The 27,794-nt window shown below is 38.9% G+C and overlaps 2 protein-coding genes and 1 long non-coding RNA gene across 4 annotated transcripts in view; 1 reads left to right on the forward strand and 2 right to left on the reverse strand.

Moving 5' to 3' along the window:
- The window catches only part of GFM1 (G elongation factor mitochondrial 1), a 41,972-nt gene extending 32,603 nt beyond the window's left edge, over nucleotides 1-9,369 (forward strand). The window contains exons 14-18 of the mRNA XM_067737858.1: nucleotides 1,341-1,503; nucleotides 3,118-3,262; nucleotides 7,877-8,037; nucleotides 8,816-8,869; nucleotides 9,028-9,369. Coding sequence (XP_067593959.1) covers nucleotides 1,341-1,503; nucleotides 3,118-3,262; nucleotides 7,877-8,037; nucleotides 8,816-8,869; nucleotides 9,028-9,159 — 655 coding nt within the window. The 3' untranslated portion in view covers nucleotides 9,160-9,369. The remainder of the gene's footprint in view (nucleotides 1-1,340; nucleotides 1,504-3,117; nucleotides 3,263-7,876; nucleotides 8,038-8,815; nucleotides 8,870-9,027) is intronic.
- A 4,182-nt stretch (nucleotides 9,370-13,551) lies between these two features.
- The window catches only part of RARRES1 (retinoic acid receptor responder 1), a 103,292-nt gene continuing 89,049 nt past the window's right edge, over nucleotides 13,552-27,794 (reverse strand). For both annotated transcript variants that reach the window (XM_067737879.1, XM_067737878.1), the window contains 4 exons: nucleotides 25,653-25,836; nucleotides 21,978-22,114; nucleotides 14,479-14,541; nucleotides 13,552-14,399 (listed from right to left, as the gene is read on the reverse strand). In XM_067737879.1, coding sequence (XP_067593980.1) covers nucleotides 14,250-14,399; nucleotides 14,479-14,541; nucleotides 21,978-22,114; nucleotides 25,653-25,836 — 534 coding nt within the window. In that variant the 3' untranslated portion in view covers nucleotides 13,552-14,249. The remainder of the gene's footprint in view (nucleotides 14,400-14,478; nucleotides 14,542-21,977; nucleotides 22,115-25,652; nucleotides 25,837-27,794) is intronic.
- LOC137224854 (uncharacterized) lies at nucleotides 18,377-21,971 on the reverse strand. Its single transcript, XR_010943535.1, has 2 exons — nucleotides 21,266-21,971; nucleotides 18,377-21,174 (listed from the first exon to the last, which is right to left on the reverse strand). It is a non-coding gene; the product is annotated as an uncharacterized lncRNA (long non-coding RNA).

A 27,794-nucleotide genomic window follows, 5' to 3' on the forward strand; every position in this document is an offset into this window, starting at 1 on the left:
TTTGGCAGTTGTTTCTCTTCTCCTTTTCCTGCTCTCGGTTCTGATAGCTGTTTGTTTCTCTCCCGGGAAAATCAACCGTTCAGCATTGTCTCCCAGCCTATCCTGAAGCTCTTGGCTGCTGGAAGATTATTTAAAGGCAGTTCATCAGGCACATTCACGCTTAGGCTCTCTATGGAAACTGCTTATTCCAAGCTGACATCTACTGAAATTTGCTGTTTACTTCTTCCAAACCATTCACAGATCTGTACGCAGGAACACACACTCATTAATGCCCATTTACCTGCAGTTATCTGCAGACACCTTTGAAAGCAGCCAGCTTCTTACATCTTACGGTCTTGAGGAAGGTTTCAGTTTAAAGGAAAAATGCCTTGCAAACAGTAGATACTCATGAAATGTTTTTTCAATGATATTGTAACCTGTGTTTACGTATATTTATTATGCGTGTAAGGTGATTATTTCATCCTATTTATATTGTCATTAGTAGTTTCAAGTAAACACTGACCTGTGTGTCTATTTGTTTGTTTTTTGGTTTTTTTTTTTTTTTTTTTGCGACATGCGGGCCTCTCACTGTTGTGGCCTCTCCCGTTGCGGAGCACAGGCTCTGGACGCGCAGGCTCAGTGGCCATGGCTCACGGGCCCAGCCGCTCCGCGGCACGTGGGATCTTCCCGGACCGGGGCACGAACCCGTGTCCCCTGCATCGACAGGCGAACTCTCAACCACTGCGCCACCAGGGAAGCCCTGTGTGTCTATTTGAATGACTTATGTTAATCATGATCATTTTGCCATTAATCATTTTCAGGTGTTAGTTATTCCGCCTGAAACTCCCTTCTCTCATATTTTCTCAGTCCATAGTGTACAAGTTGTAAAATCAAATAGCAACTATCTCAATGAACTAACTGCATAGCTCCTATTTTCAGGTAATTGTCCTCATAGAGATTTAAGGAGAGAACACTGTGTCCCAGGGAAGGGAGGCATTCCAAAAGAAATGGGTAAGCTCTTGGAATGTAGATTACTATTACTAGAATAAGAACCTTACACAAACTTTTTATTTTAATTTGTTGACTTTTACTTTCTACTTGTGAAATTCAGAATTAGCAGAATTAAAACCATGGATTACTTTGGTGGTGTGCCTCACCCTCACCTCCAAGTAAGAACAGAAAGGACAGGATTACTTTTTAAATAAATTCTATAATAATTTTATAGCAAGGCCATCGTATTTGAAGGAAAAAGTAAAAATGATGAGAGGTGGTTTTTCATTTAAATTAGTAGGAGTTATTTCATTTTGGTGATTATATAATGCTATGTTGATTTTTTCTTCTTCTTCCTAAATTACTTTCAGGTTTGAGTTTACACATAAAAAACAATCAGGTGGTGCAGGCCAGTTTGGAAAAGTGATAGGTGTACTGGAGCCTCTGGACCCAGAGAACTACACTAAGTTGGAGTTTTCAGATGAAACATTCGGGTCAAATGTTCCAAAGCAATTTGTGCCTGCCGTAGAAAAGGTAAAAACAAACAAACAAAAACTTTATGGCATTTAAAAAAAAATCAAAAACAGTCTATTAGGTATCAAAGCACATTGCTATCACATTGTTTTCTGTGGTTCATTTTCATTACAGTTCTGCTTTTTCTCATTAAGCTTTCCATCTGATTAGAATCATTAAGTTCAAGAGCTATAAATATATGCTATGACGAGGGGAAGTCATTCTGTTTCTTAATCATAGTTATTGTATTTCTCTTGATAAATTGAAACTACTTCATTGATTATAATCAGCACTTGAAATTTGCAGTAGGCGTTAGGGATTTATGAAAATTTTAGGTGTACTGATGTAGTAGAATGTACATTCATTAAGATTCCCAACACCTGGGTGCTGTCCTCATCTCTGCTAGTGATTAACATGCCCTTGGGTAAATCATGGTGTTCAGAGCCACTTTCTTTTGTAAACTGAGCATATAGTACTTAATTCCGAACCCCTCACAAACTCAAGGATCAGATAAGACTCTGATATTTCTTCGGGAATTGTGAAGTGATTTGCACATATAATGGGTTACTAGTGATTTGTTGGCTTTCTAGGTCAACTGGCTTTAAGACTGTTGTAAACCTTTAGCAACTGTCTATTCTTGTAGATTGATATTTTTAGGTTTTTTTTAACCTTTTAACTTAGAAATCCTTATTAACAGATCATAATTTTGGCTTCAGCATTAATTTTGGTAGCATTTTTTGTGATTAGTGTGTTTCATTCATTATACTTTATTTCAAGACAATAGTTTGTCATTCACACACTTTTAAATTATCTTTTACTCTCCAGGATTAATGTAAGTGAAGGAAAGCTCAGATATTTTTCAGCATTTAGAGTTTACAGTTTTGAATGTCAGAAATATATTGTACTACATGTGCAGCTGTGTGATTGTCTTGCCATGAAAAACTATCTTGAATTGTAGGAGCTCTACGAGTATTTAAGTGACTGAATGGAAAAAAAAATTGCACACTTATCAAATTGTACTCTTTAAATATGTATAGTTTATTGTATATCAGTTATACCTCAATAAAGCTGCTTTTTAAAAAAAGAATTGCTTTGGAAAAATGAAATCAGCTTTTAATTTTAGTTCTTACTGACATTGTATAACACTAAAGCTGTTAGTTAGTGATCTGCCAATGAGGCAGAGCAGGGATAGGTATATAGTAGGAGCTTAAGACACAGCAGTTGATTAGATGTCAGTTTTGATTGAAGTTTTATTTTAGAGAATTTCTTAGATTTGCCTTTCCTCTGTTTCCTCCTTGTAAAATTAAGATCATGCTGTCTCTGTAATGCATCATGAGAGTTTAGTAATTCTTGAAGAAAAGGTTGAGAAAGTGATTGCTAGCACTCTCAGCATCACTTTCAAACCAGCTCTCACCTTTAAGTAATAGACTTTTGCAAGGGATTGCTCATCTAGATTCCACAATAATAATACTTAAATAGGCTGTTCAACTTAAAAAAATAATTTTTTTTTAAAGAATGAAATATAGCATACATAAAAATGTTACACTTCTGAATACTAAAACGTTTGGGGGTTTTTCATAATGCTTCTGTGAGTGAAACCCACTCACTCCAGAAGTTGTGTTCATTCATTAACAGGGGTTTTTGGATGCCTGCGAGAAGGGCCCTCTGTCTGGTCACAAGCTCTCTGGGCTCCGGTTTGTCCTGCAAGATGGAGCGTATCACATGGTGGATTCCAATGAAATCTCTTTCATCCGCGCAGGAGAAGGTGCTCTTAAACAAGGTATGCTGTGTCTAGCAGTTGCCACCACATCAGTGCATCTATTTCCCTGGTGGACCATCAGAGCCGCAGAAGGCAGCACTGTGTTGGTTAGGTCTTCTTCCCATCCCCCCCCACCCCACCAGAGCAGTAAGCAGCACACCAGGGGACATGGATAGACTCTGGGCAAGTACTCATAGAATCAAAGTGAGGATAGATTACTGTGTTTTCTTTCTTACAAAATTAAAATCCTACTTTGTTCTCCTAAATTACCTGGTATTTTTTGTAAGTTTAAATTCATAGATAATCTGTAAGTTCTACTTTTAATAGAGAAGACAGAAATGCTCAGAATTATTTTAAAGAAACATTAACTATAGTCATCCTGTTTTTAGTGATTTATTCAGATGTCAGAAAAATCTATAAATTTGTAAACAACTTTTTCATATATGACATTGTAGGCTTTTAGGCATTTGAAAGAATTCAGTAAACCTTATTCTCAGTGCAGACTTCTTGTTAAACTGCTAAAATTGTCAACCTTTCCCACATAGAATAATATGTCTATTAAAGCCCTGATGAAACAGAACCCTAAGCAATTGCAGCTATATCTGATTCTTGCTTTGAAGAGAGAAAAGCAAATGACGGCACAGCAGTTTGACATTGGGGGCTTTTACGTTGTAACTGGGAGCCAGAAAAGTCATTCTCTTTGTCATCTCTTCCATATCCATTATATGGTGATTCATTAGTTATGTCCATAAGTGGGGTTTTGCAGAGAATTACATTATGATTCACAAAACATTTCAGAGATATTTTTGTCAGAGAGGGTCAAAATAGACAGCAGAAAATTAATCCTAACACATCATTTCCAGACATTTGGAAAATCAGGATGTTATTGTATGAATTTTGGACTTTGTTGGTTTTGGTCTGTTTGCATCTGTGACCAGGTGTGGGGCAGTGGCTGGGGAAGGTTGCTTATTCCTTGACCAGGTTGCTAATTCCTTATTTTAATTAAACTAATGGGAGCCATTAGTAATTTGTGGTTTTGTTTCTCAGTTGTGAAAGGGTGAGAGAATCCTCCATTTTCTTTACCCCAGCTAGCTATTAAAAATGCATTTGAAATTTATGATCTAGAAACCTTGTCACAGTCTGTCAGTTGTATTAATAGGAAAAAGGGAAATAAAGTCACAAAGAAAATAAGACTTTATTAGGCATGATTCAGATTGTACTGATAACACCTGCCTCTTGCCTTCTAGGGGTTCACCACTTTAATAAATCTTAAACTGGCAAATTGGTTGTAATCACTTCATATTCTTTTTTTCAGCTTTATTGAGCAGTTGACAAAACTGTAAAATATTTAAAGTAATGATTTGATAAATGTATACATTGTGATACTTTTTTAAAGTATAGTTAAAACAAATTAGAAATCAACTGTTCTATGCTGGTTCTTGACTGGAAATTGGTAGCTTTCCTGGATAGAGGTTACATAAAGCAAGGTAATTGGTAAAATCAATTAACAAAGAGCCTCAACCTTTTTAATTGTACCTATATGAAATATAAATAAATATAGATTATATGCCCATAACATACACATATATAGCCATGAAAAAAGACTGTATGTCTATGCATATTAACTAAACAGGTAAATATGTACACTCAGTTTGTAAATACTTAAGTGTACAAATACTGTTATGTGTGATGATTGCCTGGTGGGGTGCAAAGGAAAAGCACCAGATAATAATTGAATTGAGGAGTATTGGTTTTTGCCAGATAAATATGTGCAAATAGGTTGCAAGTGTGAAAAATGAATTACTTTGCTGTATCATCATCTGATTCTTATTTCTCCATGACTGAAAGATAAAAGGGTAAAAGGAAATTTTTGCTGGGCTCTTAAGAAAATCAGCTTTTCATGCATGCATACACCTCCACTGATTATCATGTGAGAGTTTTAGGGTGGAAAATGTTGATAAATTAGCCTAGTATCAGATTAGCTTATACTTTTGAGCTATTCTCTATTATCAAAATTGGAAGAAAAATCGTTCAAATTCTCACGTAGTTTTCATTAAAAAAAAAAACAAAACTGGAACTATTTTCAGTCACAATGTAAACTTTGCCCCTGAGATTAATCAGTAACTAAAACTGAAACGTGAAATTGAATGTTCTTTCAGGGACTGTTTCACCCCATGGATGTTAACCGTTGCCATCATTGTCTATGGCCAATTTTTAGACCGCTGTGCTTGGTCTCTGCAGAAACATTGAACTTGTAGCTACTCTACAAGAGAAATAAAGGCCTACCCAGAGTCATGTTAGCTCATTTTACTCAGCAGTGTGCCTTTTCTGATCTCCTGGGCTTCGAGTTTGAATGCTGGCTCTACTTCATACTTAACTCTGTGGAAATGGGCAAGTCCAGGCTGTTTGGAGATAGTAATGCCAAAGTATTAGGTGAGAATGTACTTGAAAACACTTGCACACACATATTTGGGCATAGTGAAGTCTAATCCCTCTTCCCTTCACATTACCTTTGACCTAGCACTGTGCAGTGCCACCCATTTGCCAGCTTTTGGTCTCAGAGTGGTCATAATAACACTTATTGATCACTTTTGTGCTGTGTATTATGTTGAGTACATGAATTATCATATCTTATCTTCAACAGTGGCCTTATAGTTGAGAAAATTGAGACTCGAGTAGTCAATCAAATGGCCCAAGGTTACATGTTTGTTAGTGGTGGAGCCGAGAGTTAAACCCAGACCAGAGCCTAGCCCTTGACCACCTTCTCACACAACCTTGTTAGCACCCAGCCTGGTGTTATCAGCTTTATCCCTAGGGGGCTGAAATAGAAACATTACCATCTCTACGCACCACTTTGGCTTAAAGGTCCTGTGATGGTGTGGGTATTTTCACTTGCTTTTTATTCTACTTCCGGAAAAATTGCTTGTAGGGCTTGGCTGCCATGTGACTATTAAAAAATGGCAGGATGAATTTAGCTCTGGTATCTTGTCATATGGAATGGGACAGAGAAAAGCATGAATAAGGGCGAGGTGAATCAGAAGGTGGATTTAGGAAAAAAGAGGGAGTTGAAAGGAGCAGGGTGAGGGAATATGAAACCGAGAACTGGACAGGTCGTCCTCAACAATTATATACTATACACTATATACTTGGCCCCTTCTTTCTCTTTAGAATGTGACTGTCTCACACTCTAGCTCTTTTATACCACTGACCTATTGAAAACACTAGATAATGTGTAACTAAATTTTAATATGTCTGTTCACATCTCTCTTTCCGGGTACCTTCTTCTGCATTAATTACATTTATTTAGAGCCAAGGAAGCTCTGCTGTTGTGGTAACCCAAGAAGTTAACAAGAAATAGAGCTTCTTCTGCAGTCTAGAATTTTTAGTCTACTGCTTTAGCTGTCTACATAGAATTCTGCAGGCTTAGCTAATGAAACTTAGGAGTCTGCAGAGTTCATTTATTCCTATTTTCAGAACAAAATTCACTAATTAAGAGTAATGAGTCAGTTAGGTCTGAGCTAAGATATGATTTGAATTAGAAAACATTTCAAAGAAATGCAAGTATATTAAATGGCTGTTCTTATAACTATTGCACTTAAACTAATAGTGTCTTTAGAACAAGTGCTTTAATGAATATACAAGAATAATTGCTGACTAGATTATTATAAACAAATTGATGCTTGGAAAATTATGATTATTTTAAAACAAAACGTTTTCTTTGTCACCTTTTCATGTTACGCTTAAAGTCTTTATTTAAAGATAATTCATCCAGTCTGAGGCGGAAGTATTATTCCACACTATCATAACGTCCAAATTAAATATGAGTGTTTGAAGTTTTTTTATATTCTCTCCACACTGTTACATTTTCAATCTCAGTCAACATTTGTCACAGTAAGAAGTGTTCTTGTTATGTACTAAGTGGGATTAAAAAAATAAGTTTTTTTAATTAAAAAAAAACACACATAAAAAACACATTGGGGTTTAGTGCTTAAATGGCCTTTAGCATCTAGGCCGATGTCTTTATTTTGTAGGTGAAGAAACATGACCTGGACAGATTGTGTTTTTCCAAAAGGCATATAACTTATTAGAGGCAGAGCAGAAACTAGAAACTTGGTTTTCTAATTCTCAATCGGGTATTGAAATTGTTTAGCCTAGACATATCTCAGGCATGACTTGATTATTGTCTCCAAGTATAAGTAACTGTCTGCCAGGGACCAGCAAGAAAAGAATTGATTTACCTTGGTCAGAGGCTTAACAGATAGTGTCTTTATTCCCGAAGGATTTCAGAAAGAATTAGTAACCCTCAACTGCATAATTTAAATGGGAAGGGACTTGATCGAATGTTGTTTTAAGACCCTTTTATATTATTTCTGCAACCTAATGATTTTTAGGATAAAAATATGGTAATGGACATACTAATATTAGAATTAAGTATGTCTTACTGTAAGTTCCATTTAGAAGAGTGACTGCTGCTGCTACTAGAAAAATGAGTCCAGATCACATATTTTAACCTTATCATTTATGTGTGTACCTTTGGGAGAGCACTTTCTATTTCCCTTTTGTATATGTGGATAGGAAAGAGTTCCAGTTTGTTTAAAGATTAATAAACCAATTTATTTTTTTTTCAAACCCTAGCCCTGGCAAATGCCACATTATGTATTCTTGAACCTATTATGTCTGTGGAAGTTGTAGCTCCAAATGAATTTCAGGGACCAGTGATTGCAGGGATTAACCGGCGCCATGGAATAATCACGGGACAAGATGGAATTGAGGACTATTTTACACTATATGCAGATGTAAGTACTGTTAGTCACTGACAACCTTGCTTTTATTATCCACAAGAGGAAATCAGAGTTAGCTTTTGTTTTTGGAAATTGTAGAGCAGATTGGCACATTTCCATGGCTGAGTGTTGAATTTGTGGCTTATATGTATGTGGCAATTTCTGTACTTTGCTGTTAGAGTATCTCTTTAAGTGCAAAATCTAAAAATAAGATTCATTTCAGGTAGGCCTTTTGTGAGTATGTCATTTTCTTAGATGCATAATTACCTTTCTCATTATAGCTTTGTTTGCATAGCCGTTTTATGATGTTCTAATTTATTGGGATAATATTTAATTCCCTTGCCTGTCCCTTACTTAAATCTCATGGGAGAAAGGGTTTATCACGTTACCTAAGGCCTCTTAGAAGACACTACCCTTGGCATATGGCCTATCACTGAGGAGTCCAAGGGAAAGTTGTATTCACATTTTCACAGAAGAAACACTTCTGAGTGCTTGAGCTGCAGCTGCGTGGAGTGGGGATGAGAGGGACGGCTGTTAGTGGTGTCCGTCTGCTCCGTGAAACTGAAAGATTGGGTTTCTAGTTGTGTCTGCCAAATGAAATTATTTTCAAATAGGGTTTCTACTGTGGTAAAACAAAAACAGGTTTCTATTTGGCTTTTAATTCTTTTAAACCAGGAGTAGTTAGTAGAAACCTGAGTCTAAAGGAAGGAGTTAAATGACTAAGTCTTCTCTGTATTTTTCTCAAATATTTTTCAATAAGCAATGCTGAAATATCTACTGTGTATGTTTTCAGGTCCCTCTAAATGAAATGTTTGGTTATTCTACTGAACTTAGGTCATGCACAGAGGTAAGCAAGTGTTTAAATTTTACTTCAGTGTTCTTCAGGAGACCATCCTGCAAAATCATCATTTTTGTGAAATCTTGTCTTTTCATGACTTTACTTGATAGTTGTTTAAAAAAAAAAAAAATCTGCTTTTTGTTTCTGTTTCTGTGTTAAACCCCCAGGGGAAGGGAGAATATACAATGGAGTACTGCAGATATCAGCCATGTTTACCAGCTACACAAGAAGACCTTATCAATAAGTATTTGGAAGCTACAGGTCAACTTCCTGTAAAAAAAGGAAACGCCAAGAACTAACTTTCCTCACTTTGTTGACTAACTTTAACTGTATCTGCAAGGTTTAGATATGTTAATGGATTCATGGAATAAATTCAGCCTGAAAAGAAGTAATTTTAGAAGCCCTTCCTATTATATTCAGGAGCTTCTGTTATATCATAGTTAATTCTGTGTATGTCTCAATGGTTGATTGGTTTTATACCTCAAATAAAATATTATTACTGAAATATATTTAATATTTATTTGAGGGAGGAAGATACTTATTTCTGTTATACTGAATAAGCTTAGAACATGTATAAACGTCCACATTCTTTCATAAGAATTTTCAACATACAGAAAAGCTGAAAAAATAGTACAAAGAACAGCCATATACCTTCCATCTAGACTCAACAATGAACAGTTTTGTCAAGTGTTTATCGGATAATAATTTGTTTTGTCATATTTGCTTTTTCTGTTTGTTGTCCATCTGTGTTGCATACTTCCATCCTTCAAGTTGTTTTGCTGTATACTTGAAAGTGAATTGCATATATCATAACACTTCTTGGAGCATCACCTTTTTTGTTTCAGAGTGGATTCCTTTGTGACAACCTGGATAGCTAGCCCTAGAGGGTATCATGCTAAGTGAAATAAGTCAGAGAAAGACAAATAGTGTATGATTTTACTTAAATGTGGAGTCTAAAAAGCAAAACAAGTGAACAAACATAACAAAATGGAAACAGCCTCACAGATACAGAGAACAACCCAGTAGATGGTGGTCAGAGGGGAGGGAGGGGCAGGAGGGGAGAAATAGGTGAGGGAGATGAAAAGGTGCAAACTTCATTATGAAATAAATGAGGCACGGGGATAAAGTGTTTTCTTAAAAAGAAATGGAGAACACTTTTCAGATTTTCTAATGCTAGCTCAATTTCTAGCTGTTTTATATAGAGCTGATTGCTTCAATTTGTGGCTTCTGCAGATTTTGAACTGCTTGTTTTTAGGAGTATAAATGTTACTTTTTTGCAGACCTGTGAGGTAAAAAAAAAGGCCCTTGCATATGCTATTCTTGTCTATGTTCATTTTACTGTTTCTGCAGCCTGGAAATAATAACCTATAGGGTTGGTGGCTAGTCTATTTCATCCACCTATTAAATGCTAGTTGAATTAGAGTCTGCCGGAATGTATCATATATTGTATTCATTGAGATTGTGAAAGAACAAATGTTAAGCTAGAGAATGTTGGACATTGCCAGGGAGTTCTACCATATTGTGCAGAATTGCTTCATCCAAAAACCATCTGATGTGAAAGACATATCCTAGTCCTTTCCCTTAGTGGATAATAGACATGAAATAACTGTTTTAAATTCCTTTGTTTTTCTTGATTTGTAGATTTGGCTCTATAACTTCAGGTTCCTAGAAAAAAAGACCTTTAAAAAGTATTGAGCAAATGTTTTCAAGGCATTTGTTAAATGCTTTAAATGCATTATTCATTTTAGTTTTCACAACCCTATGAAACTAGGTACTATTATTATGACCATTTTGTAATAGAGGAGGCAAAAGCACAGAGTAAGGTAAATAACTTAAAGACCACACAGCTCATTAACTTTTCAAATTGATAATGCAGTTATGATACTTATCAAACCAAGTGCATTTTCCCATGAATATGTCTGTTGCTACAGTAGCATCAAGCCTGAAAAATTGTGTTGCTTTGGCATTTCATCAACATCTCATGCTATTCACACTGACTTTGAATATTGTTCCTGATGAGGAAATACCTTCATAGAATTTAGCACAGTTCCTCTTGCTGTTGCTAACAGTCAAAAATATTAGAACTAAGATGGATAAATTTGGAAGTGCTTTTTACTTGTGAAAACATTTTGGTTATGAAGATACGGTGCCAGAAAAGAGTCGAGATATCTAACACAACACCAGCGTTTCACAGGCAACGACACAGGCCCAGCTGGTGGGAGTAACTAGAATAGGATCACATAGGAACCCATCCAGGACCAGAGTCCACATCTTTTGTTAACTCATCAGTTTGGTTAGAGTTGGTAAAGACCACATACCAGCCAAAGTCTGTATAAGGAAAAAATTAATGAGAATATTCATAAATGAGGGTTTCTTTTATACTACTGTTGTAAAGGATGATTGTTGGCTAATTTAAAGACAGTATTATTTGTGTTGGAGAATGGTAGCGGCACTAGGCCTGCTGCAGTATCGCCCTGATTCGCAACCCTGGCAGCACTTTAAAAATTACTTGGGGAGCTTTAAAGAGAAATACCCAGGCCAACCCCTAGATACTCTGATTCTTTGCATCAAGATCAGAAGGTTTCCAGCTTATTCTAGTATACAGGCAAGGTTAAAGACCATTGCAGTATAACGTGTACCTCCAAAACATGAAATGCAGGATTTGTTCAGATGTGTCACATTATTAGTATTCTTTTGTGTGACGTTAGTGATTGGGCTATTGGTTCTTAGCTTGGTAAGTTTATCTTTAAAGATGTACAGTCAATTTTCTGTTATTCCTTGCCTCCTTACTCACTCTTAGATTTACGTTGTGAAGTCACTAAAATTTAATACTGAAATTTTAGGATTTTTCAGATTTTAATACTTTTGAAATCTGGATGAGACTTAAAATTGATGCCAGTGAAGTGAGGCAGCCACCAGGTAAGTAGTAAATTGTGACATGTAGGAATATATCCCTTTGTAGAAAACATCTACGTGCATTGCTAGAACTGTCAATTTTTGAATTAGAGCTTTAATTGCTGCTTAAAGCGTCTTCAAATAAAACTGTAATGCATCGTTGAAACAGTTCATGTTTTCACAGGCAATTTATTGGGAGCATGGATTCATTTATCCTTTCAAATAAGTGCCAGGCAGCATGCTAGTGATTGTAGCACTTTGAAAGTTAGGAAAGGTCACAGAACAGGTCATAGAATTTTCTAAGCTGAGAGAAATCAGTGTGATAAACTCATATGTCATGAAGCACTGTCATTCATTCAAGGGCCAATATAGAAACTTCCAATTGACTTTCAGAAGAACTTGTTTAACTTCTAACTATTCATAACTCAGGTAGGGAAAAGAAAACTATAAGTAGAGTCAAATGGAATGCAGGCAAAATCCTGGTGTTATTTTGTATGTCTTAAAATTTTTGAAAATTCTAAAGAGATTAGGAAAATAAATGTGATGCTCTCTGTTACTGTCATTGGGTCAGAGTGATTCAGAATTCTTTAGACTCTTAATGAATAAAAGAGGGCTTAGGGAATTTAGAGGTTTTCATTTTATATCAAGGCAGATGAGGCAATTTTTCTCCTCTGTTAGCTAGCAAAATCAGTATTAGTAAAATCAAGTCAGCAGTTCTAGAGTTTGTGCTAGAAAAGATGTTCTGGTGGTGAAATTGAGAAATTTTTAGTTGGTTTAACTTATAGGTTTTGTAAATTTATAAATTAGGTAATTTTTTTGTATGTCATATGTGTAAATTCACCTTCATAATCGATTATACCGAAATCTGTTAAAGGGTTACCACCTTAGCTTCCTTACCTGATTGAATTATGATCACGTTTGTGAGCCTAATCTCACTAATTTAAAATGCCTTTACAAGGATGAGAGGACTTTTAGAAAGTTGAGACAAGAAAGCTGAAACCCCTTTCTAGCTCTTAACGTGACACTGAAAGATTAAAAATCACAGGACATTGAATATGCTCTTATAATGCTCTTGGCACTTTTTTTTCCAAGATATTTAGGGAACTTCAGTTAGAAGAGTTTATTACTTGGTTCTGGCATTGTTTATCACTAGATTGTTTGATATCTTAGGGAAAGTATTTTCTCTGCATTATCATATATGTGGGAGATCTGATGTTTTCTTTAAATGATTGTTTCCAGTGCTTTGGAAAACTTACAGTCCTTAAATCCAGAGGATGTTGGGAAGATGAATGCAGAGGGGTTGGGGTTTTAAACAGAATAATACATGATCTGCCTCTGCTAAAAAGTAACAGTATAATTCATCTTACTTTTATTTTGTAAGAGTCCATGTCTTAAAATTTTTTCTATTTAGTATAAACTTTTTCAGTTTTCTACTACAGACATAAAGGTAACATTTTGGTATGTTTTAAAAAGGTTGATGCTTCCTAACCAGCTACTGATCAAGGAACCCGGCTAGGGGTTTTGAGACATGAATATAAGCATTCCATTAAATACTAATTTTGAGAGGCAAATGCTGGCCACATTTCCTGGATCAATTCTTCCTGCCTTGGGGAGGTACTCCACGAATCTGATAATGGTACATATTGTTTGTTTTTGTAAATTACTTAGGCCAACACTGGGTCCAAGTTGTCCTTACAAATGAAAATTGTAAATACTTTATGTACTTTCAGTTACATCACTGTTCCATTTAATACATGTTTGCAGACACTCGGCTTTATCTCTGAGACACTCTCGGCTTTATCTCTGAGACACTCTTTTTATTTGTAAAGTTTTTATTAATATATAAATATCCTTTAATTCCAGCTTAGCACAAATTTTGCCTATATAGACAAATCTCTACAAACACATGTAACACATTTTATTTAGAAACACATTTAAAAGTAGATATCAAATTTAAAAGGAATACTTGCTCAAAATCATAAAAAATAGTAAAGTTCCTTTTAAACAGGTAATATTTTCCCTACAATTTGCTTTCATTGAAATATATTATCTTTTTTACATACTAGGTAGAAGCAATTTAACAACACAGAATAGTTAGCTACAATATGTTCAGAATATTGAGAAATGCAGATTTATAGATGTGACCATCAATTTTATTGTTATGTTTTAAAATACTTACTGGTCCAGCTGCAGCACACACTAACTGACTTGGTTTTACATTTTAGGGCTGAAACCCTGAGGAACCTGCAGAGTAACTGTTTAGCACTGAGCAGAGTTCAGTTTGCATGTGCTCCCACAGTTGAAAACTAAACCAAACCAATCGAAAACCAAAAATCCCAGTATCTTTTAATTTTTGAGTATTTACTTGTAATCACAGGCTTTCCCAAATTATTAGAATGCCTTGTACCTTGGCTATTTTACTAGAATAATGATTTAGGCTATTTAATATAATCATTTTGTTCAGAATTTGGTATAAACAGATCTTTTTTGCTTTTCAGAAATTACTAAGCTCTGTCGGTGCCACAGCTGATGCCTCTTCAGTTCCAGAGGCTTCCTCTAGTGTCTGTAGCTCTTGACAGTGGTACTTCACCTTCAGTGGTTTGCCAGGGTACCAGACCACGTGAATATGACAGGGAATCATTTCCTGGGAAATAAGAGTTCTAAAATATTATGATCTGCAAAAACTTGTGGTTTAAACAGTTCTATATACCGTTTTGTTTTACCTGTGTTGAGAATTCATGGAGTAGAACAGTATAATCAAAATCAATTGCATCTTCATTTGTTTTCTAGAAGAAGAAAGAAAGAGTTAGTGCGATAGATAGTGTGGGTTTATATTAGCTTAGAATTTGGAAGGCTCATCTTGTATCACCTGCCTTGAATGGGTGGATGGGTGCCTTGAATCACCTGCCGCCTCTTTGATTCTAGCCTCATCTCCTTTGGTGGTATCCTGCATTAAGATGTGGAAGTTGTTGATTCTTACTGTTTTGCCACTGTCATGATAATCTAGTAAGGTCCTTCTGTCACTTTTTCTCTCTAATGTTTATGGGTTTTGATGGAGATTAAGGTCTATGAGAATAGGGAGAATCTTTTGACAAGCTAAGGAATCTAGATACTGTATATGCACCTCAAGCTGATTTATAGCCCTGATATGCCAGGCAGTAAGACAAGGGGCAGGGCAATCAGGATTTCTAGAAGGACACCATGGGCCAGGTTCTCTGCTAGGCACTTTATACATGTTCTTATGGAATTCTGTCTTTTACAGGGAAGGCAACGTGAGGTTACAACTAGTAGGTGACAAGTGGGGATTCAAACCCAGATCTACTGACTCCACCACCCACATCCTTCATGCGGTACCACACTGCTTCTAAAACCAGCACATTTTATAGGTAAGCAGGCAGTCTCCCTCAGCTCTTTTATTCTCTTGATTTCTATAAATTTTAAGAGTGACTAAACTGATTTCCTGCTTTCTTTTTGACAGTAACTGTTTTGAGGGGAAAAGGTTGGGGCACAAAAGTGCTTCTCCCTTTACTAGTAAAAATGGAAGAGAAGGAGTAAAAAAATTAATTTGGATTATGATTTTAATCTACCAGGCTTTCATTGAGACTAAGAATATGCAAAAACAAAAAGGACTTGATATTAAGTTTTATCTTCCCTTTGCTTACCCTGATGAAGACTTTTACAAGCCGTGAAATTTCCATCAGGTGGAGGGGGTACTGGAGGGATATGATACAAGAGAGGGCCTGGATCAATCAGAAAGTGACTGCTTTTCTGTGGTGCTTTGCGTCATTGGGTAGGTTTCCCTTCTGCCTTGCAGTGTACCCATGAATGGTGAAAGCAAATATCCAAAACACAGGCTGCAAAGTCAGAATTCATGAGAGAAAATTTAGCATCTTTTATCTAAAGGAACGGTTTCTGGAGGCTCCATTTATCAGTTGGGCATTGCTGGGTTTGGGGGGTCCATTTAGCCTTTGTCTGACTCTTATTTGGTGACGATGTTGACCTTGGACTATATTGACACAGCTGGCTGCTGTGCTGTGTAATTTTTGTCTCAGACTTTTGTGCTGCCTGCACTTTTTCTCAAGGTCTGTTTACCATGTATTTCTACAGTTAAAAAATTGGTCTTATAAAGTGTTTTTTCAGGACAGTGCCTCTTTCTGTTTCTGAAAATAGCATTTAAGGAAATCATGGCAATCCCCAGATTTTAGGCAAAAAGGAAGAAAGGCTTGAAACAAATCATGGCGTTCCAAGTCCATCTGACAAACTTCTGCTCAATACCAAGTGTTACCCATTTTTTAATAATCCAAACAAAAATTTGGATTATTATAATGCTTGGGCACCCTCTTCATTTAATTAAGACCTTCCTCAGTAAGGCTCCTGAGACACACCTCATGTTTCTGTTCATAGATTCTTCCTCCTTCAGGGGGAAGCGCCCTTAGACCAAACCAAACCAGGCCTTATTAAAGAGCTGCAGCCCAGACACGGCGCAGCCCAGCCTGGCAAAGTACCCAGGGGGCACTGCCCACACCAAGCAAGGCTCTGCCAGGAAGCCATCATTTTTAATACTCAGAAATAATCTCCTCGGTTTTGTTCAAATCATCACATGTGTCAAATCCTTATAGTCCAAATTGATGATTTACTGTCACATTTTTCTGATAACCTAGCACTTTAATCTTCCTAGAGACAGAATGAAGTATTTGGTTTCCTTATACTTACTCGTGACCTACCCTACCCCTACTGCTCCCCTCCCCGCTAAAAAAAAAAAAAAGGAATGATCCCTAGCAGAACCAGTGTGGTTTTAGTAGAGAATAAGTAGGCTTAGGTTATTAATATATGCTATCAAAAGTTGATATTTTTTTAATTGAAGTTTAGTTGATTTACAATGTTGTTAGTTTCTGGTATACAGCTAAGTGATTCAGTTATACATATTTTTAATATTTTTTCCATTATGGTTTATTACAGGATATTGAATCTAGTTCCCTGTGATATACAGTAGGTCCTTGTTGGTTATTTTATTTTTTAAATAAATTTATTTATTTTTGACTGCGTTGGGTCTTCGTTGCTGCGCTCAGGCTTTCTCCACTTGCGGTGAGCGGGGGCTACTCTCCGTTGCAGTGTGCGGGCTTCTCATTGTGGTGGCTTCTCGTCACAAAGCACGGGTTTTAGGCACGCGGGCTTCAGTAGTTGTGGCACGCAGGCTGTAGAGCGCAGGCTCTGTAGTTGTGGTGCACGGGCTTAGTTGCTCCACGGCATGTGGCATCTTCCCAGACCAGGGCTCCAACCCATGTCCCCTACATTGGCAGGCAGATTCTTCACCACTGCACCACCAGGGAAGTCCATATCTGTTTTATATATAGTAGTTTGTATCTGTTAATCCCAAAGTCCTAATTTATCCCTCCCCCACCCCCTTTCCCCTTTAGTAACCGTGTGTTTTCCACGTCTGTGAGTCTACTTCTGTTTCGTAAATAAGTTCATTTGTTTCATATTTTAGATTCCACATATAAGTAATAGCGTATGGTATTTGTCTTTCTCTTTCTGACTTATTTCACTTAGTATGAGAATCTCTAGGTCCATCCATGAAGCTGCAAATGGCAGAATTTCATTCTTTTTTATGACTGAGTAGTATTCTGTTGTGTGCCTATACCACATCTTCTTTATCCATTCATCTGTCGATGGACACTTAGGTTGCGTCCAAGTCTTGGCTATTGTGAATAGTGCTGCTGTGAACGTTGGGGTGCATGTATCTTTTCAAGCTATAGTTTTCTCTGGATGTATGCCCGGGAGTGGGATTGCTGGATCATATGGTAACTATTTTTAGTTTTTTTAAGGAACCTCCATACTGTTCTCCATAGTGGCTGTATCAATTTACATTCCCACCAGCAGTTGTAGGAGGGTTCCTTTTGCTCCACACCCTCTCCAGTATTTGTTACTTGTAGATGTTTTAATGATGCCCATTCTGACCAGTGTGAGGTGGTACCTCATGGTAGTTTTGATTTGTATCTCTCTAATAATCAGCAATGTTGAGCATCTTTTTCCTGTTGGCCATCTGTATGTCTTCCTTGGAGAAATGTCTGTTTAGATCTTCTGCCCATTTTTTGATTGGATTTTTTTTTTGATATTGAATTGTAGGAGCTGTTTATACATTTTGGAAATTAAGCCCTTGTTGGTCGCATCGTTTGCAAATATTTTCTCCCATTCCGTAGGTTGTCTTTTCGTTTTGTTTATGGTTTCCTTTGTTCTGCAAAAGCTTATAAGTTTGATTAGGTCCCAGTTGTTTAGTTTTGCTTTTATTTCTACTGCCTTGGGAGACTGACCTAAGAAAACATTGCTACAATTTATGTCAGAGGACGTTTTGCCTATGTTCTTTTCAAGGAGTTTTATGGTGTCAAGTGAAAAGTAGATTTCTTAGCAGAATGAGGTAGATACAATGGTTTCTGTAATGTACTGTCGGCCGATGGAGGCCTCTAGTTAGGGTGAAGACTTGGGCTGGCTGCCAGTGATGTGCTGCCAGTTAGATAGTTTGGGATGCTGACAGTATCTGGTACTGATAAGATTTGGAACAATGCTGGAAAAGTAACAGTTTTACTTTTCTCAGTTCACATTAAAGAAAGGCTAAAGGGTGTCAGCCATCAGTATCTCCCCTGCCCTTGGCTTAGTCCTCATGGTTTGGGAATGACATCTGTTCTTCAGTCCTAAGGCAATAACTGCCGGTAAGATGGGTCTTATATTTGTATTTCAGCTATTTCTTAGCCCACTCTTCTCTCAGGCTGTGTTCATTTGGGGCTGTGAAGTTTATAAGGCTGCACTGCCTTACACAATTGGATTATCCCTGAGTGGAGAGAGAGTAATTCCCACCCAGTAAGCTTTTGGAAAAAACTATAATCCCTATAGATTCCTGAGCTACCTTGGGCCACGGGCACCTCCAGTCACTCCCTGCTTCTGTCTTTGCTTTGTCAGCCCTACTGTCCTGCTTCTGGTCTCCAGGGACAGTCCCTAGACTTTCTGATTGTGGTGACTTTTTTAGAAATTATTGCTTGTTTTGCTTGTTGTTATGTTGCTTATTTTTCTGCAAGATCACAAGAATCTTTAGTAACCACCAAATAGCAGAATTTGAAAATCTATTGGGTATGTGCTTGCTTTTATTTAAGAGAACTCTAATCTTGGAAGCTAAGCAGGGTTGGTCCTGATTAGTAACTTGGATGGGAGGCCGCCTGGGAATACTGGATGCTGTAGGCTTTTAAAAAAAAAAAAACTCTAATCTGAAATGCATATCAACCTTAATCCAAATTTCCCAATTGCTTCCGTATTTTAGCTTTATGTTAGTTTCGAGGGCTTCACTCAATAAGCTTGTTGACCCTCATTTCATAGCCCTAAGAGAAGAAGTCATTTGCCTTAGGTGACCCAACCAAGTCAGCTGCATCTTCAATTACTATTTATCTAAAACACAGACACCACAGGGTAAAAAAATCTAAAAGTCCTGTTCCCCCTGCATTTTTGTTTTCTTAGCTCTACAATTACATTTGTCCCCACTTTCCCACTTGTAGGGATATTAATGGACAGATGATGGACATCAAAGACAGACTGGCTAGAATGAGTGAGAAATGGGGCTGCTGTTTTCAAACCATAGTAAGTCCTGGTGTTTACTTAGGTGATGTGTCATTTATAAATGCAGAAGAATGGAAAACAATGCCATTAAAAGATCCTAATTTTTTCTTTTGTGTCCCTGTTGCTCTATTCTTATTGAGTTTTCCTCTGACATTCATTAAAATTAGTTCTATTATCTTGACGCCATTTTCTACACTAAACAAAAAATTTCCCCTAACTTCTCAGTTAAAGGAAAAGCCTTCTGTGGAGGACACGATTGTCTTGGTAGACGAGAGAAACTTTTTACCTGCAGCCAAAGAATCGGTGCTGTGCCCTAACTCCTGGTGTAACAGCAGTCAATTACACGGCCATTTCTATCAAAGCCACTCCATAGGGGAAAGAAACGTTCATTTCGATAAGGAATGAAACTACATTTCAAACAGTTGTCTGCTTCACAAGTGGCCTTTGAAAGGTACACCGAGCTGTTACCACCATGAATAATGCTGACTGGACGCCAGGCAACTCCTTGTACTCAGAAGATACTCACTGCTCTCCATCCATGGCGAATGTACTGCTTCAGCCACCCGTGAAGAAAACGATTTTTAGAAATGTGTATTTATGGTTGGCTCCGCCTGCCTCTGAGTAGTTGATACTGTTTACTCTGGAAGTGCCCCTCCCGCTCCACATGACAGGTGCCTCAGCCACCTCCTTGTCCGCACCCCACCAGTTGAGTGACTGGCCCTTCTCTAGATTCGCGACCACAGACCTTCAGAGGCCTGCAGTGCTGCGTGATGCTCGAATCCACGCACTCCCACCCCCTCTCACCTCCTGTTCCATCCTCACGCTCAGCTGGTGACTTTGCCTCATTTTTCACTGAGAAGACAGAAGCAGTCAGGAAAGAACTTCCACAGGCCGCCACGTGATACCCACCCTCCTACCAGCATCTGTGCCACATTGAAAGCCTTGCTCCAGGTGAACTCTGTGCCCTTGTCCAGTCATCTCCTGGATCGATCATATCCTCTTTATCTCCTCAAAGATGTTAAATCCAACAAGTCTTCCTTCTCTTCCCTACAAGTCCTACTTTGCCCCTCTCTACTGGATTTTTCTCATCAACATATAAATATGCCGTTAAATTGCCCAATCTAAAAATACAACGGAAAACCCTCCTTCAACCCTGTGCTTACGCATCTTCCAGCTCTAGCCCCCTCCCTCCCTTTTACTCCGCTTTATAGCTAAATTCCTTGAAAGACATGGAGTGTCCACTTCCTCTCCCATTCTTTCCTGAACCTATTCTAATCAGGACTTTGCCCACACTGTGCCAGTGAGACAGCTCTTGATAAGCTCTCCATCTACTTCCAGCTTGCCTAAACCTAATGGCAATTCTCGGTCCTCATCTTTCTTGACTTTCCAGCAGCATTTGATAGATAGTCAATTCTCATCCTTGAAATACTTCTTTCTCATATCTCTAAACCCGCTAAAGTTGGAAGTGTTCCAGGACTCAATCCCTACATAACCTTCCTTTGTTTACACTCATTCTCTCATCTCATCCACTCTTGAGGCTTTAAAAACCATCTATGTGGTGATGACTCCAGCCTAGACATCTCCCCTGAACTTCAGACTCTTATGTCCAGATGACGATACAAATTCTCTGCTTGGTTATGGAATTTAGAATGCTCCAACTCAAGCTAATTTCCACGCAAATCTGTTCCTCTGTAGTCTTCCCCAATCAGTAAGTGAAAACTCTATCCTTCCATCCAGTTACTCAGGCCAAAATCATAAGAATCATCCTTGACTTTTCTCATTCTTGGATATATCCATATCTAACCCATCAACAAATACTGTCAGTCTACCTTCAAAATGCAAACACTTCTCACCACATCCACTGCTGCCACCCTGGTCCGAGCTCCCACCAGGCCTTGCCCAGGCTACTGCAGTACATTACTGCTCTCCTTGCTTCCACCCTTGTCTATCTACAGTCTGTTCTTAACACAGCAGCCAGAATGATCCTGTTGTAAGTCAGATCGTGTCACTTCTCTGCTAAAAACCCTGTAGTGAGTAAAAGACAGGGTCCTTCTAATGGCCTTCCATGAACTGACCGCCTCTATCCGATCTCATCTCCCGGCACGCTCCCCGTGCTCAATCTCTTGCAGCCATACCAGCCTCACTGCTGTTTCTCCAACCCATCAGCCACAATGCTGCCTCCGTCCCCTCTGTCTGAAATGCCTTCCCTTCTGGAGGCGTGGCTCACTCTCACTTCCGTTAGGCCTCTGCTCCAGTGTCACCTCTGCTTAAATTAGAGGGGCCTTGCTTTAGACTAAAGTTTAATTCTGTCAATACCCTGCATTCCCTTTTCCCTACTTTATTTTTCTCCATAGCACCTACCACATGTTTACTTGTTTATCGCTTCACTGTCTTTCTTCTCTTGCTAGAATTAGTCTCAATAAGGGGAGCTACACTGAGTTTTTTGTTTAGTGCTATATCCTCAGTCCCCACAACCATACCTGGCATTCACATATTTATTGAGTTAATGAAATGCAATTAAAACTCTTGCCACAGATCTAGAAGTTCACATTAATTTAGTCTAAGAACATTGCATTGGTTGTATCTCTTGTGGTACAAGTTAATTGTCAGTTTTTCTTACCCACTGCTTCACACTGCTGAGCTGTGCCATGTAGTAGTGTAAAAACTGTGTTGTCTTTTCCCACATCACGTAAGAGCTGCCCAGAAAAGCTAAATCCCAGATGGGTCTCAGAGAGGGATCAATATGTCCATGACTATCTGAGGGCACAAAAAAAAGTACATTCATATTAAGACGTTTTCAGGACAAAATATTACAAGTTTCAGTAGTGAAGTGTGACTGTCTGTTTCTGTATTGTATGGAATCTTACATGCTTCAACTTGCCCTGCTGAGTAAAGCTACTATAAAACAGTTTAAGGGCTATTGGCTGTACAATATAAATGCAAACTAAGAGCTATAATGATACTCAAAGTTAATCTAAAACCTCTAATCTAAAATCTTTTAATTAGATGGAAACATCTATCAGTCATCTTCTCCACATTACCTTCTGGTTTGGGTCTACAGTCAATGTGCTGGTCTTTGACAGTCTACCAAACGTCTTTGTCCTTCTCTGATCCTTGGCGTTAAAGCTAATCTGTGTATTGGCGGCATCTGTCACTTTTGACCACATAAAGAAATCAAGTGGGTTTTTCCTGTGGCATTGTTTTTGGAACTGCAATCTTTTAAATTCAGCAAACATTTATAAAAAATCTACTTAGTATCAGATACTGCTATAGGTAGGGATACAATGACTAATAAATTACCTCTTGTGACTTTTAGGAACTCAAATTTTAGCAAGTAATTTATGAGCTATTCATGGACCATCATTTATGCAGTTTGAAAGAGATAGTGTATATTAAAGCCCAATGATAGTATAATATGTGAGGAATACGAACAGCTTATTAGGAAATGAATCCTTCTTAGTAAAATAATCTTTCGCATAAATTCTGCTCTGTATTGGTAGAACTAGACTTGGCCGGTTTATAGTGGTAGTCAATTCAGAAGGCATTCACTGATTGCTTGGGTGCTGTGAGAGATGCAAAGAGAGGCCCTACCCTCCACTTGACAGTGTGGAAATGCAGCTGACACCTTCCTTAAGAAAAAGGGAGCATCAGAGAGCTGAGGGGACACAGGGAAGGGGGGGGTTTCTTTGGGCTGAAGAGGTTGGGGACAGCTTTACAGAGATGAGATTTGAGCTGAGCCTTGAATTCCTGTCGTGTGTGTGGAAGCGAGAGAGTGACAGACTTCCTTCGTCTTACAGTGCCACTAGGAGTTTAACTTGTGAGATCAAAACGAATTACCATAGAAGAAAAATTAGTTATACAAAATACTGTGAATACTGAGGACAACTGAAAGTTATAAATGCCAGTAGCACTGCTACAGAGTCACTTAGGACTTTGGTTATTCCCAGGTCCCCAGTCTTTTCTTTTGTATGTCATGTAGTTGGGCTCATCTATAGGAAGTTTATGAATTCATTAGAAGAGGAGAAATTTCTACTCTTCATAAAAACCAGACAACTGCTTTTTTTAGGGGAAAAACAGTGCAGAGCAAGGATAGCCTAAAATGGATTAGATCTTCTCACTTAGCAGTTGTAGAGAAAACTGCTCAACAGTCAAATACCCTGGATTGATTAAATACTGAATGGGATCTGCTGAGATCTGAACTGGCTGCTCCAACATAGGTTTTGATTCAACTTACCTAAAACCAAACCTTTTCAGTTTTAAATAGATAATTTTAGATATACAGGCTATAAGCACCATTAAACATCTCTGCTGAATTTAAAGTGACAAGAGAACTTGTAGATTTTGTTGATGAAAACGTGCCCTATATTAAGCAAAAGCTTTTTCAAAGCTTCACAGCAGCCACGTTAAGTTAGACTGTTACAGAATAATCCTTGTGGGCATATAGGACTTAACTGAACAGGATCCAGTTAACCTGCATTATTAAAAATTGTCCAGAATCTAGAGACCCTGTGGCAAAAGGACTGAGACCCTTTCAAAGAAAGGGTCCAATACGATTTCTAAAATTTGTGTTTTAAGAAGAATATATAAAACCCTATTTCCCCAACTAATGCTAATGAGGGGACCAATCCCTAAATAACCATAGATTTTAAGTATTAGTCATGGCCCATTTATTTCAGGCAGTTAAATATAAACAAATGCTACTACAATGTAAGATTCTGAACTTTCTTCATAATTCTTTGGAACAGGATTTAATCCAAGTTGTCAGAGAACTAGAATGCGAATGAGCCAAGCTTCTGAATTCGAGAAACGCCAAGGTGCAGTATCCCACCTCCGGGTTTTTCAGAACACTTAGTCTCAGTAATGGATGGGACACAGATGCAGCCAGAAATGGAGACCACAGGTCCTCCATGCTGACGCGGGCCTGTCACAGTCTCCGGGCAAATGAGTGAACTGAGAGAGAGACAGTGGGGCAGGAAGCGCTGTGGTGGTCAGATGTCAAGCTTAATACCCCAGTGCAAGTCCAGAGATGACTTCTGTGGTTTTGGAGATTGGATTTGCCGGTAAGTGCCAAGTGTCAGCTGCTGTCCACAGACCCTGCTGAGTGCCAGCGCAAATGGGCTCTGCTTCACTTCAGCTGAGTCACTTCAGTGGCAGGGCTCATTTCTTATAAGAGACGGCACCACCGCCCATTAGCTCTGGACCTAAAATGAGATCAGCTTGACTTCCCTGCAGTCTCCCAGCAAGGCCCCGAGACAGCTCGCCTGGCCCTGGTGCAGAAGGCCATGATGCACACGACAGAGGCCCTGGATGGGGTCCCGTCACCTAAAGTTTCCAAAGCCACCACCAGAAACCTCTAGAATTTTTCTCCTCAGCTTCTGGACTCAACCCTGAGAACTGCACCCCTACGTGTGGGTCCTGTTGCAACGACCTCCACCTCTTCTCCCTGGAGTCCGGCTCTTGCCCAGCCCTGCGTCTGGGATGAGAAGTGGGCAGATTAAAGGGGCACAGATAGTTTTCAGTGGAGTCACTATATTGTACTCGAGGGGGAAAACAGGAAAAGGATACTTGTGAATTTTGTTCAGATAATCAGGTGTACCACATTCTGTAGTTGAATTAAATTGCCATTTGGGGGATACATTTTTAGATAATCATTTTTTAAACATAGATCTTTATAGGAGTATAACTGCTTCACAATATACTGTGTTAGTTTCTGTTGTCCAACAAAGTGAATCAGCCATATGCATACATATATCCCCATATCCCTCCCTCTTGAGTCTCCCTCCCACCCTCCCTATCCCACCCCTCTAGGTGGTCACAAAGCACCGAGCTGATCTCCCTGTGCTATGTGGCTGCTTCCCCCTAGCTATCAATTTTACATTTGGTAGTGTATATATGTCCATGCCACTCTCTTTGTCCCAGCTTACCCTTCCCTCTCCCCGTGTCCTCAGGTCCATTCTCTAGTAGGTCTGCATCTTTATTCCTGTCCTGCCCTTAGGTTCTTCATAACCATTTTTTTTTTAGATTCCATATATATGTGTTAGCATACAGTATTTGTTTTTCTCTTTCTGACTGACTTCACTCTGTATGACAGACTCTAGGTCCACCCACCTCACTACAAATAACTCAATTTCGTTTCTTTTTATGGCTGAGTAATATCCCATTGTATATATGTGCCACATCTTCTTTATCTATTCATCTGTCGATGGACATTTAGGTTGCTTCCATGATCATTCTTTTTAAGATACAGTAATGACATGCATTCCTGAATATAGAAATTCCAGATATTGGTTCATACCAGGTATGCTGACAACATCCAAGAGGTTTTTAAGTTGCTTCATGTACTTGTAGAGCTGATAATCTTCTTCTTGTCTTGTCTTCTTCTCAATGAGCCGAGTACACGTTATATTAATGGCCGGTCTGGGTTTCTCGTTCCTGAAAAACACTCGAGCAGAACATTTCCCCAGATGTTCCTTACCTTCCTGAAAGAAAGATTTTGGAATTAGAATGGTTCCTTATCACTCCCCACTCACTCCAATGAAAAACACACACAAGATTGGGGAGTTCCTTGTACATGGCAGGTATGCACTGGCATCCATATGTAGTATTCTTTGCTTTGTAGAAAATGATTTTTGTGCTCACAGCCAAACACAACAATCTTCAGTCTTTGCTGTCATTTAAAAAACTGCTTTCTGATGGTGCCCTTATGAAAGAATGCTGGGCCTCTTCCAAAGAAATACCACTGACATCTGTGGGTGCTACTCGGCTCAAACCTCTAGCTAGGATGGAGGTACTTTCCTCTCTACCGTGGACCAACCAACATAATGCTTACTTGGCCCTCAAGCTGGCCGACTTGAACCAAAAGGAAGCTGATTCCCATCAACACAAATGACAGTGTCTTCATGCTGCCTGATGAATTCAGTCCTCTTATTCCAATTTTACAGTTTAAGACAAGTTTAAAGAGGAACCTATTCCATGTCTCACAGCTAGTAAGTGGTAAGCCAGGACCTGAGCTGTGTCTGTGTGATGCCAGGGCCCCAGCTCTGTGAGAACGCCATCTCTCTACTCCGAGGTCTAATCTAGAAGAAGTGGAGGGACAGATCACCCAAATGGGACTGATTCAACTACCTGAGTGACCGAAGGAAGTCTGCTTGCACTCATATTTAAAGGTAGACACACTGAGTGTTCTGGGATCTCCCTCACTTACTTTCCAATCCAGAGACACATGGAGCTGGGTAGCTGGATGCTTTAAGTAGACATCAAGAGTACAACTCATTTCTGGGACGGTGCTTCTCCACTCTTTTAGGTCACTGATTCCTTAACCCGACAATAAAAGCCAGGGAACCGCTTCCCAGAAAAATGCACATTCACTCATACCATCCACTGGGCCTAGAATCTGAGAGGGTTCATGGCGGCACTCAAAACCCATCCATGGGCTGTAACTCCTGTTACAACATGGTTGGTTGAGCAACTGAGTTCTTTTCACGTTTACAGTCATTTAAACTGGGTGGAGTCCCAGTTAAGACAACAAAAAGAAAAAGCCCACAATGAAACAAACCATACTTAAAATTGGATCTGCTAAATAAGCCCCCTCCTTGAACTAATGCAAAAAAACTGAAATAGGCGTTCCAGTGGGCAGCGTCTTCTCCCGTAGTGCTGGTTTACAGGAGAGCAAATTTAAGTGGTACATTAAAATCCTAATGATCGGTGCAATACAGGAAAACGGTGAAGGGAGCGATGGGGAAGAGGCTTATGAAAGGCAGAAGACAGGGCTGGTACGTGGACTCTTTTGGTGTCAAAACCGTTTCCAGGGAAGAGAAAAGGCAATAGGTATTGTCCCCTTTTGTTTTTCTTTCCCTTTCCCCCCAAACAGCTCCACAGAATCAAAACAGTTGCCAGAAGATGAAAGAACTCTCCCTACCTCCCGAAAGGAAGCATTTCAATTAGCTAGCCCTTCAGAGAAGCACAGTTGGTCAAAGTAATCTAGTAATTGTTTTCCTTTTAGCTTTAATCTAACACTTCGTTTGCAACACAGAAACCAAAAGCACCTTCCATATGCTTTAAGAAAACGTTAATTCTTAGGTTAATTAGCAAAGTTGGCATAGTGTTTTCTTGTCAGAACTTGTTTGTGAATGCTGGTAAGCTTTCTTCCAGAAGCATCAGCCGGAGGGGTTATGCCTTCTCCGAAGCTCCGCCTTCCTGAGACACCATAATGCCCATGCTGCCTGCTCATCCCCTGCTCTGACTCCGCGCCACACAAAGGGGTTTGGGCTGGTCCCTCCACCCCGGTTCCGGGTGCTGCCTCCCAGCCTGGCCCAGCCCCGGGAAGTCCATCTGGCTCTAATTTCTGTATGAGTCCTCTGTTTCCTCTCTTCTTGCGAAGGGGGAGGTGGTGGGGAAAGAAAACTTGGTGACCATGGCCCGCTGGGTCAGAAGGAGA

Source organism: Pseudorca crassidens, chromosome 5, assembly GCF_039906515.1.
Source record: "Pseudorca crassidens isolate mPseCra1 chromosome 5, mPseCra1.hap1, whole genome shotgun sequence".
NCBI lineage: Eukaryota > Metazoa > Chordata > Mammalia > Artiodactyla > Delphinidae > Pseudorca > Pseudorca crassidens.